Raw genomic sequence first — 18,139 nt, 5'->3', positions numbered from 1 at the left:
GACAGATTTGACTACATAAAAACTAAAATCTCCTATAGATCAGAAACAGCATAAAAATTTTAAAGGCATACTAAAAACGAGGCAAAATACTTTCCATAAGTATAACGAGAGATTAATGTTTTTATTTGTAAAAACTCTTTGCTGTGGAGTCGATTCCAACTCTTAGCAACCCTATATGACAGAGTAGAACTATCCCCTAGGGTTTTCAAGGAGCAGCTGATGGATTTGAACTGCAGACCTTTTGGTTAGCAGCTGAGCTCTTAACCACTGCGCCATCAGGGCTCCTTGTCTGTAAAAAGCTCGTTAAATTAAAAAACAAAGTTTCTTAAACAGTCACTAAAATTTCAGCATAAAAATGGGCAAGGAAATGAAAACAGTCAAAAGGCATCTAAGGACATGTGAAATTCACTGATAAGCAAAGTAATGCAAACTAAAGAGATATCTTCTCTTGTCGATCAGAGAATCAAAGTTCTAGGAAATGTGGACCCTCATAACTACGGATGGGTGTGTAAATTGGTACAACCTTTCTGGAAACCAACCTGGGAGATGTATCAACAGCCTTAAACATGTTCAATAATTCTAATTTTAGACAAAATCTTTCATTAGGAATTTAATGAAATTTTTTTATAATATGAAAAAAAAAACCTGGAAATAAAAATGTCTAGTAATATACAAATATTAAATTCTGACATAGTCATACAACAAAACTTTACGCAGACATTAAAATATTTTTGAAAAATACTTAATAACCTAAAAAATGTCAAAGATATACTACGAGTAAAAAAAGAATACAAAATTGTTATATGCTATGATGACAATTTTGAACTGATAATAGGTATTAAATATACAGATTTTAAACACTGGAGGGAAATGCAAAAAAAAATGTTTGCAATCATTTAATCTAAAGTTATTTTATTGTTGGCACTTTTCTGTATATTTTTAATTTTCTATACTAAGTATGTAAGTGGAGACACCATATTTTAAGTATTATAATTACAAAGTTCTTACTTGGCATCAGTGTGCTCAGGATCTTAACTGAAAAAGTTAATTATAACTGTAAGCAAATTATTCATACACAAAATATATTAGAACTTGCCTTCCATTTTTCTTTATGGGCAAATAGTGTGCAGGCTACAAGATTCTTTACCAGGACACCACCAGTGGGCCAGCCATCAGAAGGGACAACGCATAACAGAAGCACTCTGTCTGAACATAATGAATAATCATACACAGCTTCCATGATGGAACCCCAGGTAACTCAACTGTAATGATGTTTCCATGACACATGTGCCTACCCAAGAAGTCTTCAACCAAGACCACCCTCACATGGCCCACAAACTACCAGGTGAAAGTAACTACTGAAATCATCCATGAATCAATAACTCTGGAATAAAGGGCCCCATAACCCATGCCCAGTCTCCTGAGTGCTCTTCCCCGACCCCTGCTTGTTTTCTCTGGCAGGATATTTTATAGTATGTTCATTTCCAACCCAACTTATAAAGAAGCTCTTTAAAGTTTAGAAAAACACGGCTTATTGGGTTCCTGGGTCCAACATGTGTGCAATACATAAATAAGCAAAGAACACATGTACAGTACCTTCCCGAAGCTGTGTTGGCTTGGCAGAATTTTCCCCACTCATTAAAACAACAAAAGATGCAGCTGCTCGAACTGTGGCCTGCCATGTTGACATGGCAACGGGTGGCTCCTGGCATGGAAAAAGGGCCCTGTTGTTTATGGGGGATCCCATGGTATAAACACATGGCCTGCAGAAGAAAAAGAAAGAAACAAAGGGGGAGAATCTTTAAAATGAGTTGTCACTTTTCTCACAACCATGGTAGTGAAGGTTAAGTTGAGCTTTCAAAAAGAAAACATCTGAGGCTTTATACTTCACTGATTTCAAAGCATTCTGAACTGAAACTGCCAAGGGCCAGGCTGTGTGAATAGTCTAGTGGTAGATTTCTCCCAAATGAATTACTTAAATATGTAAAGAGGGTTTTTTTTGTTTTTTTTTTAAAGGGAAAATATATTTTGGATAAGGTTTCAAATACTAGTCTGCCAAGTTATAATTTATATTACTCTTGCCCCCTCCCCTTACACCCTTATGCCTTCAAAAGAAAAAAAGTTTTATACACATTCTTGCAAACCTTTTGGAAAGTATTCTGGAAAAAAAAAATATGTTTGGAGATCACTGAGCTATTAATGCTTGGAAAAACAAGCTGGTGGTCTCAAATCTAGTGCTGGCGGGTAGATAGCCCCAATCTTGGAAACCACCATCTTAAATGGAACCCTTGTGGGAATCCTTGTGTGGAGGCCAAGAACAAGGGTTGGCATATAAATAGGACTGTAAGTTACAACAACCAGGCTTGTGGAGGGCGGCGGGGGAGCCAAGGGTACAGAATTGTTACCAAAGCAAGTATTGGAAACCAATGGCATGACATTAGGATATGTTCTACCACAATTAAAAAATACAAAGCCACTCATACAAAGAAAGATCCTTTCTATGATTAAGTCATGTTTGATAGAGATGGAACGGATCTATGAGATCAAGGGAACCCATTCTTTTGATAGCATGGAATAGAAGGCCTCAAGAAAACATCTTAGAAAAATGTTTTTTTCACTTTTTGCTCTTCAGTAGTTATGAAAAAATACAATGAATTTTTAATCAGCTTGGTTTTTTTTTTTTGGTTTATAGAGTAAATCGATAGAGCAGAACACTACCTCTCTTGGATAAATTGGTTTTCTTTTTTCATTAACATCATTGTGATGGAACATTTACTGTGTTCCAACAATGTACCAGAACACACACAGTGATGGTCCTACTCTACTAGTCAAGGTCCAAAAAGGAAAAGAGAAGTCAACTTAGACCTTACCAAACAGAGGTAATTTAATATAAGGGAATTGGTTTCACAAATGGTAGAATAGCTGAGAAGCCAAATGGGGGCAGTGAGGCACCCGAGAGATGGACAACAGCAGGAAGCTGCTATGACTCCTAGGCTTGGGTTGATGATGGAAGGGGCCAGTAGTACTGGGATACACTGGCAGGGGTCAGCTGGTAGAAGCAAGAGTCACAGTGGGGACTGTTCAGTGGGAGCTGGAACCACAGAGAAGACTCACTCACTGCTCAAGTTCCCAAAGGAAGCAGGGAAAAGAGAAAAAATACTTTTTTTCATCAACTCCTGTTCTCAAATATCCCTCCAGTGCCCCCCACTGGCTAAGTCTTGCAGGAAGCTAGAGGACAAGGGAGCCTGGCGAATGACATTCTCTGTCATTCGGAGATCACAGTAGGAGAAAAGGGTTTCCAGAGCAAACATGCAGTTGCAGTACATCTGTCCTAGGAGTATACACACCACAATAACTTGTATGTCCAACATGCGAAAAAGAATGAAGATCAGAAAGTCAGAGGACTCTAGTCCTGGTTAGGTTGTCAACTTATTAAATGAACACAGGGAAGTCCTCTGACCTCGCTGAGCCCCATGTAAAATGGGGATGGTGTGGGGGGTGGTGAGAGGAGTGGTAGGTGACTTTCACTGTCTGCTTTGGTCCCTAAGTATGATACTGTATCTCAAATGTGTAGATTCAAGAACAAAGACCACATTTTCAAAGTCTCCCATCCATTTCAACAAATTCTGAGCTCCCCCTCTTGGGTCATTGCTTGACTGACTTAACCTAAGAACCTAATGAGAGAGACTGCTAGAGGTCACCTCTCTTCCAGGTGGTAGTGGAGGTGGAGGTGGTGGCAGAGGTGGTGGTGGAGGTGGTGGAGGCGGTGGTGGTGGAGGTGGTGGAGGCAGTGGTGGTGGTGGTGGTGGAGATAGTAGTAGTGGTGGCGGTGGTGGTGGCGGTGGTGATGGAGGTGGTGGTGGAGGTGGTGGTGGCGGAGATGGTAGTGGTGGTGGAGGTGGTGGTGGTGGCGGAGGTGGTGGTGGTGGTGGTGGCGGAGGTGGTGGTGGCGGAGGTGGTGGTGGTGGTGGCGGAGGTGGTGGTGGTGGACATGGTAGTGGTGGCGGAGGTGGTGGTGGAGGTGGTGGTGGTGGTGGAGATGGTGGTGGTGGTGGTGGAGGTGGTGGTGGTGGTGGTGGAGGTGGTAGTGGTGGTGGAGGTGGTGGTGGTGGAGATGGTGGTGGTGGTGGAGGTGGTGGTGGTGGTGGAGATGGTAGTGCTGGTGGAGGTGGTGGTGGTGGAGGTGGTGGAGATGGTAGTGGTGGTGGAGGTGGTGGTGGTGGAGATGGTAGTGGTGGTAGAGGTGGTGGTGGTGGTGGTGGAGATGGTAGTGGTGATGGAGGTGGTGGTGGAGATGGTAGTGGTGGTGGAGGTGGTGGTGGTGGTGGTGGAGGTGGTGGTGGTGGAGATGATAGTGGTGGCGGAGGTGGTGGTGGTGGAGATGGTAGTGGTGGTGGAGGTGGTGGTGGAGGTGGTGGTGGTGGAGATGGTAGTGGTGGCGGAGGTGGTGGTGGTGGAGATGGTAGTGGTCGCGGAGGTGGTGGTGGTGGTGGAGGTGGTGGTGGTGGCGGAGGTGGTGGTGGTGGACATGGTAGTGGTGGTGGAGGTGGTGGTGGTGGAGATGGTAGTGGTGGTGGAGGTGGTGGTGGAGATGGTAGTGGTGGCGGAGGTGGTGGTGGTGGAGATGGTAGTGGTGGTGGAAGTGGTGGTGGTGGAGATGGTAGTGGTGGTGGTGGTGGTGGTGGTGGTGGTGGTGGAGGTGGTAATGGAGGTGGTGGTGGTGGAGATGGTAGTGGTGGTGGAGGTGGTGATGGTGGTGGTGGAGGTGGTGGTGGTGGAGATGGTAGTGGTGGTGGAGGTGGTGGTGGTGGTGGTAGTGGAGGTGGTGGTGGTGGAGATGGTAGTGGTGGTGGAGGTGGTGGTGGTGGTGGTGGTGGTGGAGGTGGTGATGGAGGTGGTGGTGGTGGTGGTGGTGGACATGGTAGTGGTGGTGGAGGTGGTGATGGTGGTGGTGGAGGTGGTGGTGGTGGAGATGGTAGTGGTGGTGGAGGTGGTGGTGGTGGTGGTAGTGGAGGTGGTGGTGGTGGAGATGGTAGTGGTGGTGGAGGTGGTGGTGGAGGTGGTGATGGTGGTGGAGGTGGTGGAGGTGGTGGAGGTGGCGGTGGTGGCGGAGGTGGTGGTTGAGGTGGTTGTGATGGTGGTGATGGTGTAGGTGGTGTTGGTGGTGATGGTGGGTGAGATCCTGTAGCAACTCAAATAGCTTAGATGTATGGAATAGAGGGTTACCTAGTTCTGAAAATTCTACGTATTAAGTATTTGCTTGTCCCCCCCCCCGCCCCCTACCACCAAAAAAAAAAAAGCCCATTTCAGAGAAGGGTCCTCAGAAAGAAAAGTATTATCAGTGGAATGGGGGCAGAGGGGATTCCCACCAGCCAAAACATAGTATAGCTCCTGTTTCCTCTGACAGTGGCAAACGTTGAGAATAAAGGCTTTCGTTCTCACTGAAGCAGAGCTGGACCCCATAGTTTTTCTCAGTTCAAGAGCTCCAGGAAGCCACTTCCAATCTAAGTAGACATGTGGGGTTAAACCTGTTTGTGATGCTTACAGGGAAGTGACAGGTCCTTGGCTAGAGATCTCCTACGACTGTATCTGACCTCATATTGTTATGGTCTCAAGTCCCAAGGTATTTACGCCAAGTCTGAAAGTATCTGTGCTGTCTTGCTTTTGTGCTCAGCACTTCATTTCCCTAGGGTGACTCTGGTGTTACAGGCCTTCCCTTCCCTGCCACAGTGAACAAATGCTTCCCAAAAGGCTGCCTTGCCAAGATATTTCTGCTTCTTCTCCCAGTAAAATTGAGTTGGAGGACATGCCAGCAAATTGCTATGCATTCCACCTGTGCCCTTAGGTATGTGGTACCCAAGGCTTCCTCTAGTAGCCTTCACACCTTTTCCCTCAGGAAGTAATCAGGTTTGAGATGAGGTTGTATCGGAGAACAGAGGAAGAATCAGAAGGGCTCAGTAAGTGATTTGCTGACGGAGACAGAGAAGAAAAGGAAGGTTTCAAAGACCTCTCTGAGGGAGCCAGCTTCCACGTTGGCCCCCAATGATCCCAGCCTGTGTGTATTCACACCCTCGTGTAGTTCCCTCCCAGACTGTATTAGGGTTGGTCTTTGTGACCAATAAGATATGGCAGAAGTGATGGTGAGTGGCTTCTGAGATTAGGTTATAAAGTAACTGTGGCTTTGGTCTTACAGGTTCTCTTCTTTTCCATGAGGACACTCAGGCAGCCTCTGGAAAGGCCCAAGGAGTGAAGAACAGAGGCCTCTGGCCAACAGGCAGGGAAAAACTGAGACCTGCCAACAACCATGTGAGTGAGAATGAAAAAGTACTTTCCACCTCAATGAGCTTTGAGATGAATGCCGCCCTGGCTGACAGCTTGACTGCAACCTTGTAAGAGATCCTGAGCCAGAGCTGTCCAAGCTGCTCCTGGATTCCTGACCAGCAGAAATTATACGAGGTAATAAATGCTTGTTCTTTTAAGCTGCTGAATTTGGGGGTAACTTGTTATGCAGCAAAAGATGACCAACACAGAACTTACTGAGGTTTCTGGCTCAAGTGACAAGATGGGTGCCAAACAAGGCCACAGGAAGGGACAAGGGAGAAAGAGAGGACACCCACCTGGTTAAGTTACTTATAAAGGGCTCTACAAACCATCTGGCAGGGGACACTTTTGTGGGCACAGAGATTGCATTTTTCTAATCCCAAACTGCAGTATAGTATCCAACAAGGAGACTGAGGTCTGAAATCAGACCTACCTCGGAACACCTGGGGATGATGATTTTACGAAGCAGTAAATGTTGATGCTGCAGGCAGATTAGAGTCTGGGTGTCACACACACATCAGGGAGGAAACCCCTTCCGTTTACTGGGTTAAAAACTGCCACGTTATAGCTGCCCTTTCCAACATTGTACTAGTTCCCCTCTGTTTGATTCTCGACATTTTGTTCTACAATTTTGTCCCACTCCCTTCGGTCATCTTTTGATGGCTTGCTGCCATCTTGTGCCTTGACACTGAACTTTCCATCAAGGGGGTCAGAGCCCTGGCCAGTCCTCAGGAGGACCTCCCCACCACCTCCCGCTGTGCTCACAATCCCCTTTTCCTCTCCTCCTCTTTACATGCAAAGGCCTCCTTTCTGCCAACATCTAAAACGTACTTGCTTTCTACCTTTCCATTTGGTATCCAGAGCGATAAATCCAAAAGGTAGAGCAAGCTGTCTTAGTCATCTAATGTTGCTCTAACAGAAATACCACAAGTGCATGGCTTTAGCAAAGAGAAATTTATTCTCTCACAGTCCAGTAGGCTAGAAGGCTGAATTCAGAGCGCCAGCTCCAGGAGAAGGCTTTCTCTGTTAGCTCTGGAGGAAGGCCCTGTCATCAGTCTTCCCTTGGTCTGGGAGCATCTCAGCACAGGAACCACAGGTCCAAAGGATGTGCTCTGCTCCTGGCACTGCTTTCTTGGTGGTATGAGGTCCCCAACTCTCTGCTTGCTTCCCCTTCCTTTTATCTCTTGAGAGGTAAAAGGTGGTACAGGCCACACCCCAGGGAAACTCCCTTTACACTGGATCAGAGAGGTGACCTGAGTAAGGGTGGTGTTAAAATCCCACCCTAATCCTCTCAACATAAAATTATAATCACAAAATGGAGGACAACCACACAATACTAGGAATCATGGCCTAACCAAGTTGATACACACATTTTTTTGAGGGGGACATAATTCAATCCATGACACAAGCCATCAGTTTAAAAGCCATGTCTATAGATACACCCATGTCTGGTATAGACTCAATCACTTTCTTATTGGAACGTTTTCACAAATAGGAAAAGAATCACATAAGAGGAAAGCCCCAGGCAAAACTTCGTGAAAATGCAGCGACTCTCTTTGTGCTCCCAGCCTCCCCTTTTCTCGGCCTTTTCCTCGTTCACAGCTGCAGCTTCAGTTCTCCCTCCCTCACATGCCCAAACTGAGCACCAGGGACTTAGAATCTCTGTAACCAACAGCCTTTCGATCTTTTACAACCTGGTATCCTTATGCACCTCATAGTAGAAACTGTTTAAAGTCATATAGCTGTATTTTAACAGAGATGAAAGCTTTCAGCTCTGGATAAAGCTCTAGTGGTGGAATTTTGGACAACAGCCCACACGCAGGTGGAGGATAGGTAAAGGGAGTCTTCACAGAGGCATGAAAATCAAACCCACTATGTGGTGACTCAAGAGTAAAGATGGCTCCCATCATGCCATCACACGTTCAAATGAGAACAATATGAAGGTCTGGACCCCTGCCTCCCCTCAAGTGGGGAGGAAAATCTCTGTGCATTTATAAACACGCTCTGCAGCTATCTGCATGTGTAATCACTGAAATCAATGCAGCTGTGTTTATCCGACAAGCACAGCCATGTTGCTAAAACGCTCATGGGAGAGATGTCCAGGCGCCAGCCTGGAGTTCTCCCGTGCTTACAACTTCATCACTTCCAGACCGAGTAATTCCCTCCAGCACGCAGAGAAAAGCTTTCTCTCACCAGGCTCATATCCCAGGCCCCAGGACGCCCATTCATAGGGGAAACTCCTCGGGGAGCCCAGGTTAACCATGCAGGAGCTGTGGGCTGGGAAGAGGACAACAAAAATCAAAGAGAAAATCGGGGTACAATGGGTTGAGAGGCAGGCCTATGACTTGCTGCTATTAAAATAACTTCTAAATTTAGGAAGAACCTGTCAGAATAACAATTCTTCAGCTTCTTGATCAATATTTATATGCTTACAGAGTAGTCAAATGAGGGTGGGACACAACAACCGTGCCTTCCGAGGTAAAAGGTCAGTGAACACTAACGTGCTTGCTAGTCTTCTTCAAGGAGGCAGCACCTGCAAAGCAAAGCTTGTGGGGGATTGAGTCAAACCATAGATTGTTTTTTTTCTCTTCACTGACTTCTACATGCATTTGTCTTTGTGCAGTCAGGGAGAGGGTTGTTTTTAGCTTAAAAAATGTTTTAATTTCCACTACTTTCCATAAAGTCACCCATTTTCAGAGACCCAGTTATCACAGCTGAACGCCTGGGGAGAGGCATTTTCTTGTAGCCAGGTCAGAGGTGGCGAGCCCACAGTTCCAGTGTGCATGGCTTAATCGGGTCTTCTCCAACAGTGAGGCAGATCTGGTCACAGGAGTGGCACGGATGTGACACTTTTGTGGCTCAGACTCTTTTATAAGCTTCCCAGTGTTACAGTCTTCAGGCCTCCTCCTGATGTCCCTCCGTCTATTCTCCTTCCTGGACTGGATCTCTTTTCATGACTTCACGTTCTTATTAGAACTAAGTTGCAACCTCTATTGTAAGCAATGCTTTTGCTTTCTTGTACACAAAAACCAACAGCCAGAACTACTGAAAAAGGAAGTGTCAACTATGACTCACTATCCTCTCTACACAACACACACACACACTCCTTCTGCTTCATGGCACAATTACCTAAACCAGGATTCATCAATCATACTGAATATATGACAGGCCCAAGGAGAATGCTGCTTTGTCTTTGGAAAGATAGATTTTGAGAAGTTAAAATGGACTCCATTGAAAGTGGCTGTGAGACAGAAATCCACCACTTCTTCACCAGCGTAGTTTTGGGTGCAAAAACAGGCAAGTTACTTGTAAAGCCAAAGACAGTATTTTTCATCTATAAGTCCCTTGTGGATACAGGACTTTACACGTGGAAAACATTTGGTGATTCTTTCATGTATTCTTCTCATTTTACATTAAGCTCCAGAGATGTCAAATGACTTAGCCATAGTCACACAGGTAGTTAGCAGCACAGCTCTGACGAGAACTCAGGTCCTTGGCTGGGTGTTGAAAAGGACATTCCAGGTTCTTTTCAACATACTACACTCTTGGTTATAGGTTGCTGTGATTTGTTATTTTCTATTGATGTTTGGTTGTTTGGTTATTTGTTTAGGTGAAGAACGTCCATCATTGTCTTTCCGCCCATGGTGACTTGACTGGGATTCTGGGAAACAGAAGTATACGGAGGATGTCTGGCAAGTGGAGAGAGGCTTTTTAAAAATGAACCCTTGCAAACATTTTCAGCTTTGGGGTTTTCAAATTCTTCTTTCAGTTACATAATATTATAGAATTAATGTGTATTTCTACTTCAGTTCTCATGAACTTTGTATCGGTTTCTTGAAGCAAGTAAGGAAAAAAAGATATTGTCAAAATGGTCCTTTTAGACCTGAAATCTCTGACCAAAGATCTTCTGCTTATTCCTTTTATTTTAAAACTTCCCTTTAAAATGAGATATGATACAATGAAATTAATTCAGTGGGGAAAAAAGAAATAATGTTTTAACATCTGGTTTTGATGTCAAACTAGAAATACTTTACATCTTCCTTGGTCCAATAGCTGAGCTGAGCAAAATACTGAGAAAAAGTAGTTCTCAGTATTTTGCCAATTTCATCCTGGTCTTATCCAAAACAAAGAGATAGCATAGTGCTTTAGGAAATTTTAAAATTTAATAATACTTTAAACTATAATGTATTTTCGTAGTCAATTTCCTTATCTTTAACAGTGATCCAAATAATTACAATTTTTTCTAATAAATTTCCTGTACTTAACCAAACTCCTTTTCCATTCAACTCATGTTCTGTGACATCAGCTTATGCTCAGACCTTCTGGACCACATGGCTGGTTCTACAACTATTATAATGAGCCTAAGGGAAAAGGGAATGGGTTACCAGGGAGAATGCTTTGGATCAAAATAATATTTTATTCAGTGGAATGGGGGGAAAAAAATGAAGAAAAGGCAAGTAAAATGGAAAAAAAAAAAAACCACTAATGTTTAAAAAAAGATTTCCATTTTAAAAGTTATTTTCATAGGTATATTGAGGATCTAGAATCAAAAAGATATTAAGTCCTCTTCCTATCTAGCTTGGCGAGAAAACCTGTAAGTATTCTGGACCCTGTCTGTGTTCTCATCAAAATATTTTAAGGGGCACATGCACTAACACACAGCACACAAAAGGAACACCTTTGCCATGAAGTATGACCTCCCAGATTGTTACAGATGTGTTCATTCTATCAGTCATTTTAAAATTTCACCTAAAATCCCATATCTGAACGATGGAGCAGAGAAACAGCATTTAGGTTCAAGTGCTGGCACAACTCCACAATGGCTAAAATCATAGGTTTTACACTCCCAGGTATTTCATTTTAGAACTAGAATAACGGGAAAGAAAAAGCTATTAATAATTATTAGAAAAAGTGCTCATTAGTCGCTTCAAATATGTTTTCAATTCTTCTCCAGAGGACACTGCCACTTGGTAAAAGTGGGAAGACGCCCTTACAAAAGGGGCGGGGGGCTCAGGGTAGAAAGATGGTGACTTCTTTCCAAATTTGAAGTTTATTTTTTAATAAATACTTATTTTAGAACAGTTTTAAATATACTAAAAAAGTTGCAAAGATAATACAGAATTTCCATATATCTCATAGCAGTCTCCCATATCATTAACATATTACATTAGTGCATTTGCCATAATTGATAAACCAACGTTGATACGTTATTATTAACTGAAGTCCAGGCTTTATTCAGATTTTCTTAGCTTTTCCCTAATGTGCTTTTTCTGTTCCAAGATCCCATTAGGATACCACATTACATTCAGTCATCGCGTCTCCTTAGGCTCCTCCTGGAGTCCACGGGTAGTGCACATGGTTAACATGCTCGGTAGCTGACAGAAAGCGTGAGGTTCAAGCCCACCCAGAGACGCTTCACAAGAAAGCCCTGGTGATTACTTCCACAAAACCCATCACGGAAAACGCCAAGGAGCACAGTTCCGCTCTGACACACGTGAGGTCCCCACGAGTCACCACTGACTCAACAGCAGCCGGTGGCTGGCTGTGACAGTTTCTCAGGCTTTCTTTGTTTTTGCTGACCTTGACAGTTTTGAGAAGTACTGGCCAAGTATATTGTAGAGTGCCCCCTATTGGAATTTGTCAGATGTTGTTCTCGTGATTAGACTTGGGTTACATGTTGTGGAAAAGAAGACCACAGAGGTAAAATGCTATTTTCATCACATTACATCAAGGGTGGTGCCCTGGTGGCATGGTGGCTAAGAGCGTGGCTGCTAACCAAAAGGTCAATAGTTCAAATACACCAGCCGCTCCTTGGAAATGCTATGGGACAACTCTACTCTGTCCAAGAGGGTCACTATGAGCCAGAATCAACTGGCTGGCACCTAACAACAACAGCATATCAAGGGTGTATGCGATGAACATGAATCATCACAGTTAATATCAACACTGATCACCTGGCTGAGGCAGTGTCTGTCTAGTTTTTCCAATGTAAAGTTACTCTTTTCTTTCCTTTCCATACTGTACTCTTTGGAAGGAAGTCACTATGTGCAACCCACACATAAGGAGTGGGGGTTATGCTCCACCTCCTTGAGGACAGAGTACCTACATACATTGTTTAAATTCTTCTGCACAATAGATTTGTCTATTCTCCTGCATTTATTATTCCATCATTTATTTATATCAGTATGGGCTCATGAATATTTTATAGTTTGGGTTATAATCCAGTGCTACTTTATTTTGTTGCTCAGCTTTGGTTATTTGGAGGTATTGCAGTTGGGCTCCCGGGTACCTTTGACATATCCGCACCATTGTGAGTTGTTGTTATTGTTTTTTGAGTACTTCTTTACTTTCTGAAACTACAAGATGCTCCAGGCTCATCTTAAATATTTCCTGCCCCAGTCCTAGAATCAGCCATCTCTCCAAGGGACCCTGATTCCTTTTACTTGAGAATGGTCTTAGAAACCAAGATCTTGGCTCTAGGTGTGCTTGTTGCTACGGGGGTGTCATTGCTTCTAGACTTTGTCAGCTGACAGAGCAAGATATATACGTACGTATACTAACCCAGGTATACACACACATCTACAAATATTTCTATATATAACCATCTGTATCTATATTAAGCTAAGCATGAGTTCATACTGATGTCTCCAACTCTAATCCATTACTACATGGACCATTCTAGTCTTCTCCCCTTGCTTATCTGTAGCCTCCTACTCCAACAATGAGAAACCTGGGTTCCATCACCTGCCATCCATTTACTTAACTGCTCAATTCCAGTATACATGCATTGTGGTATTAGAATTGTTACCCTGTACCTCATGGGAAACAACTTTATCAACTATAATACACTGTGTATGTACAGTTTCTTTTGCCTATAGTCCTTCCAAAGTTACTTAGGTTGGCATCTTTTCCCTCACCCCTTCGGTGAGGTTGTTTCATACATTTGTAATGCTGTTAGATTGTTTTATCACATTCTGTATTCCATCCTGGGACCCCCGACCTTCAAAATGATTATTTATGTATTTATTTTCAAACAAAAAGACAAAAAATTTTATTCACAATAATGGGTTGGGTAAGAGTGGAAAGAGGAGAAGCCACTGATGGAACTCAAAAGGAACTGTATCAACTTAGAGATTTTTTTTTTTTTTTTAACAGTTCCTGTCCAATCTCTGCTTAAAAATAGAAATCTATTGAAAGTAGTATAATAAATTTATTTTTAAAATGTTTTTGAAATCTACTTGCGTACAATAAGGGACATGGTGAAGATCAAAAGTAAGAGAAGTAGCTCCCTTCACAACTGAACTACCCCAAATTCTTCTGATATCCTTGTTTTAACTGTTGTGGCTTGCCGATTTAAAGCAAGTGGATTTGATACAAGTTCAATGTCGTTTCCTTCAAGAATTAACACACTGAGACACAACATTTACTAGAAGCTTCCAGTCACTTTATTCAATTTTCCTACCTGTAAAATGGGAATAGAAAGTTCTTCATCCAGGACTCAGAGAATTTATGATAGGTATACTGATAATGAAAGAACCCTGGTGGTACAGTGGTTAAGCACCCAGTTGCTAACTGAAAGGCTGGCAGTTCAAACCCACCAGCCGCCCCGTGGGAGAAAGAGGTGGCATTCCGCTTCCGTAAAGATTTACAGCCTTGGAAACCCTGTGGGGCAGTTCTACTCTGTCCTACAGGGGTAGCTATGAGTAGGAATCAACTTGACAGCAGTGGGTTTGGTTTGGGGTTTTATACCAATGGTATTCTGCCGTTCACGGGTAAATATGTAACAACTATTTTAGTTTTAATAAATGTGGACTCTATGGCCTGGAGGCAAAAAGCGTTAGCCACTTAACACAATTCTATTTATAAGGTATCGTGACCCTGTATCCAATTACTACTCACTGATATCACTAAGGAATTATTTCTGTCTAGCAGCCCTGGATCCTTAGGCATTCTGAAGTCCTTAAAGTATCCAAGTAGTTGCCAGTACATACTTAGATTTATTCTTATGTGTGTGGGAAGAGTTTAGAAAGATTCTTTGGCCATTCCTGGAAGATTATCTTGACTTATAAAGTTAGTCGACCCATAAAGTTCTCCCAAAAAAAAAAGAAAAAAAAGAGAAAGGAAATATTGTTCTAGGATTCCTTTTAAAAAACCACATTTATGCATCCATGACATTTATTTATTAACATATGCTCACAAACTCTCGAGTATATGGTTTAAGCTCCTGCTGTGGTCATGTATTCTATTTAATTCTCAGAAAAGGGGACACCAAGAGTAAATTCAGGGTCAACCTTTGAAGAGATAACATGTGCCCAAGGACTTCTTTGGCTTCGTATGGAAACTAGCATGTATCCATAACTCATGCCACTCAACATCTTTATATATCATTTAATTCTCATGTCTAATCTCTTTCTTTATAGGGAACACTTAGGAGAAATTCATGAACGAGACAACTAGTAAGCATTTCTTTCCAATAATTGTCAAGAGTTTCTTCTCCCCTATTCTTCCAGTTAAGAAATAAAATATCTGGACGTATAAAAACTACAGTTTCCTAGTTTAATATTCAGAGACGGCATATCATTAAATCTTATAAAAAATCCCACGTTTAGAAATTTCCAAAACACTTAAAGATATATTAAAAACACCTGTCTTTTCCCTTGATGGTCTCCAAAGAACACTCAATAAGTTATTCCATAAATAAATCAGTATGCTTTTGTACTGATGGTAGTTTATTATCAACCCTGCAATTTCCCAAAGGCTGCCTCAATAAGACAGGAAGTTGAACTCATTTTCATCGGGCCAGGAGACCAGAGCAGGAGGTAAGATTAGAAGGCAAGGAATGGGATAATTACAGCTCAAAGTCAAAGTGATGCTTTAAAAAAGATCCAAAAGTTTTTTTTTTTTCTTTTTCTTTTTGAGGGGGGAGAAATGTAAGCAATTGACAGAGACAGCTGCCGTAATTAAGGGAGTCCAGTGCTGTAAAGGAAGGCTCTCAAAACAAGCTATCTGAGATCAACGTTCCTCCATCCAAGCTCTACAATAATTACCATATTGATTTGCAGTAAATGATCACAAAGAAATATGTAAAATAAAGAAGAATCAATAAACTTTGATTTAAAAATTCTCAAATTCTAAAAAATCCAAACAACTGTTAACTGTAAGAAAATGACAAATGGCCTATACGCCTAAGTGCATCCCCTGAAAATCGAGGCCCCATCAATTCCTCCGCCCCACACTAGGAACCCAGGGTCTTCCTGGCATCAAACACCAAAAAGCACTGCCAAAGAGGCAAGTGTGCAGTGTCAGCAGGACTGACGGTCACAGCTCTCAGAAACAGATTTGTCAAGTGCTTTTTTGAGTGCACATTACATGACAACTGAGAAAATCCAGAGAGACAAAGCTGCCAAGAGACAGGCACAGGAAGAAAGTCACAAAGCAGAGGAGGCTTTATTTGGAAGCACTTCGTCAGGCTTCCCAAGGCCCCACTTCACAGCACTCTACTCTCTCGGGGAATATGAAGGAGCCTTAAGAAAGTATTTGCTCCAAGACACTCCCAAGAATGGCTGGGTTTTCAGTGGAGAGCTAGGCTCAGGGTTGAATCATCAGGCTTACCTCCCAATCTCCTAACTCAGAAATATGGGGCTTCATAAAGTGATCTTCCCATCCTGACCCAAGGGAGGTAATCTGATCAGAGTTCGGCATGCCCAGGAATTCACCTGCTTCAACACGGGGCTGAAGGTTTGAAGCCACGTTACCACTGTGGGTAATGCCACAGGATGAACGGGAGCATCCGCGCAGAGTTGGTCCCTGTCTGAGAGCATCCCCACAGAGGCCTATCTCCCAGTGCGTGAGATCAACTGGCACAGGGCTGCAGGATGTTTGGGTGACCTACCTGCCACTCTGGTCTGAGGTCCACGTAACTGATCTCCCCTCGGGTGTGGTTCTATACCATATCCTTATGGCGCGAGGGAAGTCAGTGGCTGTCCGAGCCCCTGCCTTCCTGATCTGTAAGCTCCACGTGTCGGTGGCAAACAGGAGTTCCCCACAGCCGGGAGCCTGGCTGCAGTGTGCATAATAGTCTAACTGCTCCCTCCAACGATCTGCAGGCAGAGCCGCGAGTTCATGTACAATCTGATTCCTGAGCTCCTCAGAAACAACCATGAGCTGGGGAGACCTTGTAAATTTTTCAATACCTGGCACAGCAGCAACATCCACCTCTTCAACCTTCAACACAGATAAATCACAGCAGTCCAACACTAGCAAAAAATTCTCACTCCCATGATTCCCCGTGTCAAAGCAGCACTTTGAACTAGGAATCCCAGAAGCCTGTTCCCGGTTGTCATGGTTATCATCTTTGACAGAAGTATCTCTTTCACGTTTACCACAGATTGTAATATCATTATATCCCACTTTAGATGAGAAGGTCCCTGTGTTTGTCACAGGAGTATGGCAGGATTCAAGCATCCTAAATTCATGGACTTCGTTCGACTCTGATGGGCAGGTTACCTCAGAGGAACTACTCTGTTTCTTGAGTTTGTCTCCAGGCTCGAAAAAAAGCACTATGGTGCCCTCAATGACGTGATGCTCAAAATCCACGTCTAAATCCAGTACGTAGTGCTTCACAAGGATGTGGCTGGTGTTGGCCATGAGAGGTAGGTCATCTCGGGAAGGGTCCAGCTTTATGTCCATGGTGTAGTTTGCTGCTGGAGAGTTTTGTTAAACTCTCAGAAGGGGCTTCCTATCTGCCTCAATCTTCTGGAATCATAAATGTCTGCTTACAAAAAACACCTGATGTCACAAATTATGGTTCCACAACCTTCAGTCCCCTGGCAAAGAAGAAAAACACAATTAGACAAAATTCCAAACAAGACCCTAAATGCTCCTGCAACCGCTGCTCCTGCAAGTTGACGACCCTCCTTAAATGATCCCCCAACATGTGAGATGCTCATGGCTAGAAGGCAGACTAATCTTTCTGACTGATATCAAAGAAAGCTGTGTGATGGGTTTTCTAAAAATATTTCCATTACCAGTGGAATGAAATGGGCCTCCACAAAGCCCGAAGAATTAGACTTCTAGAACAGCCCTTGTTTTGGAAAAGAGCAACTGTTATGCAAAAGCACAACTGAAGATCACTGTGCCGCTTTCAAAAGTTATTAAATGTATCATTTCTAATTTTGTGCATCAAAAGATAAGTGATTGTTTCTCTACTGTGATTCTAAGTAACAAGTGTGAATGAAGGCTAAATGGCCTCATATGTTTTATTCTTTGAGAGTAATAATTTAATACATACAAAGTAACTCCAGGGATTAATGTACTTTTCACATTAGGACTGCTCTGCTATCAGCACTTCCAGTAAATTACGGGAAAATGAGCCAATTTACCAGGAGTGCATTCTAAGTATTCCTTTGAGATTGTTCATGGAGGTTTTTTCAAATTTATAGTTAAATACTCAAGGTATATCATTACATCTTAATAGCTGCAAACCCATTAACATTCTGGATAATAGCCTTCTTGTGGCAAACAAAAGGTCTTCTCATTTGAAAAAAAAAAAAGTATGCAAATACCTATAAAAGGGAAGAGAGAAATTAAAATGTAGAAACAGATGTTGTAATAAAATGCAGAAGTTCTTCATAAAAGTTCTGAATCAAAATGTATTCTTATTTTATAATAGGAATCTGACTAAAAGAAAAATTATTGGAAATTATTTCAGTCCCTGTTGTGTGCCTAATTTCTTTCAGTATATACTATTTTCTTTTCTTTCTTACTTTTTTTAATTCTTTTACCAAAAATGAAAAAGAAACGGCACGGGAACAGATAT

General features: G+C 42.7%; 1 protein-coding gene across 20 annotated transcripts in view; it reads right to left on the bottom strand.

The window, feature by feature from the left end:
• Positions 1-18,139, bottom strand: part of AOPEP (aminopeptidase O (putative)) — a 464,323-nt gene that overhangs the window by 388,482 nt on the left and 57,702 nt on the right. For 19 of the 20 annotated variants that reach the window (XR_007518652.1, XR_007518651.1, XM_049895757.1 and 16 more), the window contains exons 2-3: positions 16,214-17,147; positions 1,597-1,763 (exon numbers count right to left, since the gene is read on the bottom strand). Coding sequence is in view for 18 of the 20 variants with exons in the window: in XM_049895757.1 (XP_049751714.1) it covers positions 1,597-1,763; positions 16,214-17,010 (964 nt within the window). In the remaining 2 variants the exon portion in view is untranslated. The other variant, XM_049895766.1, reaches the window with a different exon arrangement.

This window comes from Elephas maximus, chromosome 9, assembly GCF_024166365.1.
Source record: "Elephas maximus indicus isolate mEleMax1 chromosome 9, mEleMax1 primary haplotype, whole genome shotgun sequence".
In the NCBI taxonomy this organism is placed as follows: Eukaryota; Metazoa; Chordata; class Mammalia; order Proboscidea; family Elephantidae; genus Elephas; species Elephas maximus.
Note: the sequence above shows the minus strand (reverse complement) of the source record. Positions and strands in the feature narration are given on the sequence as shown.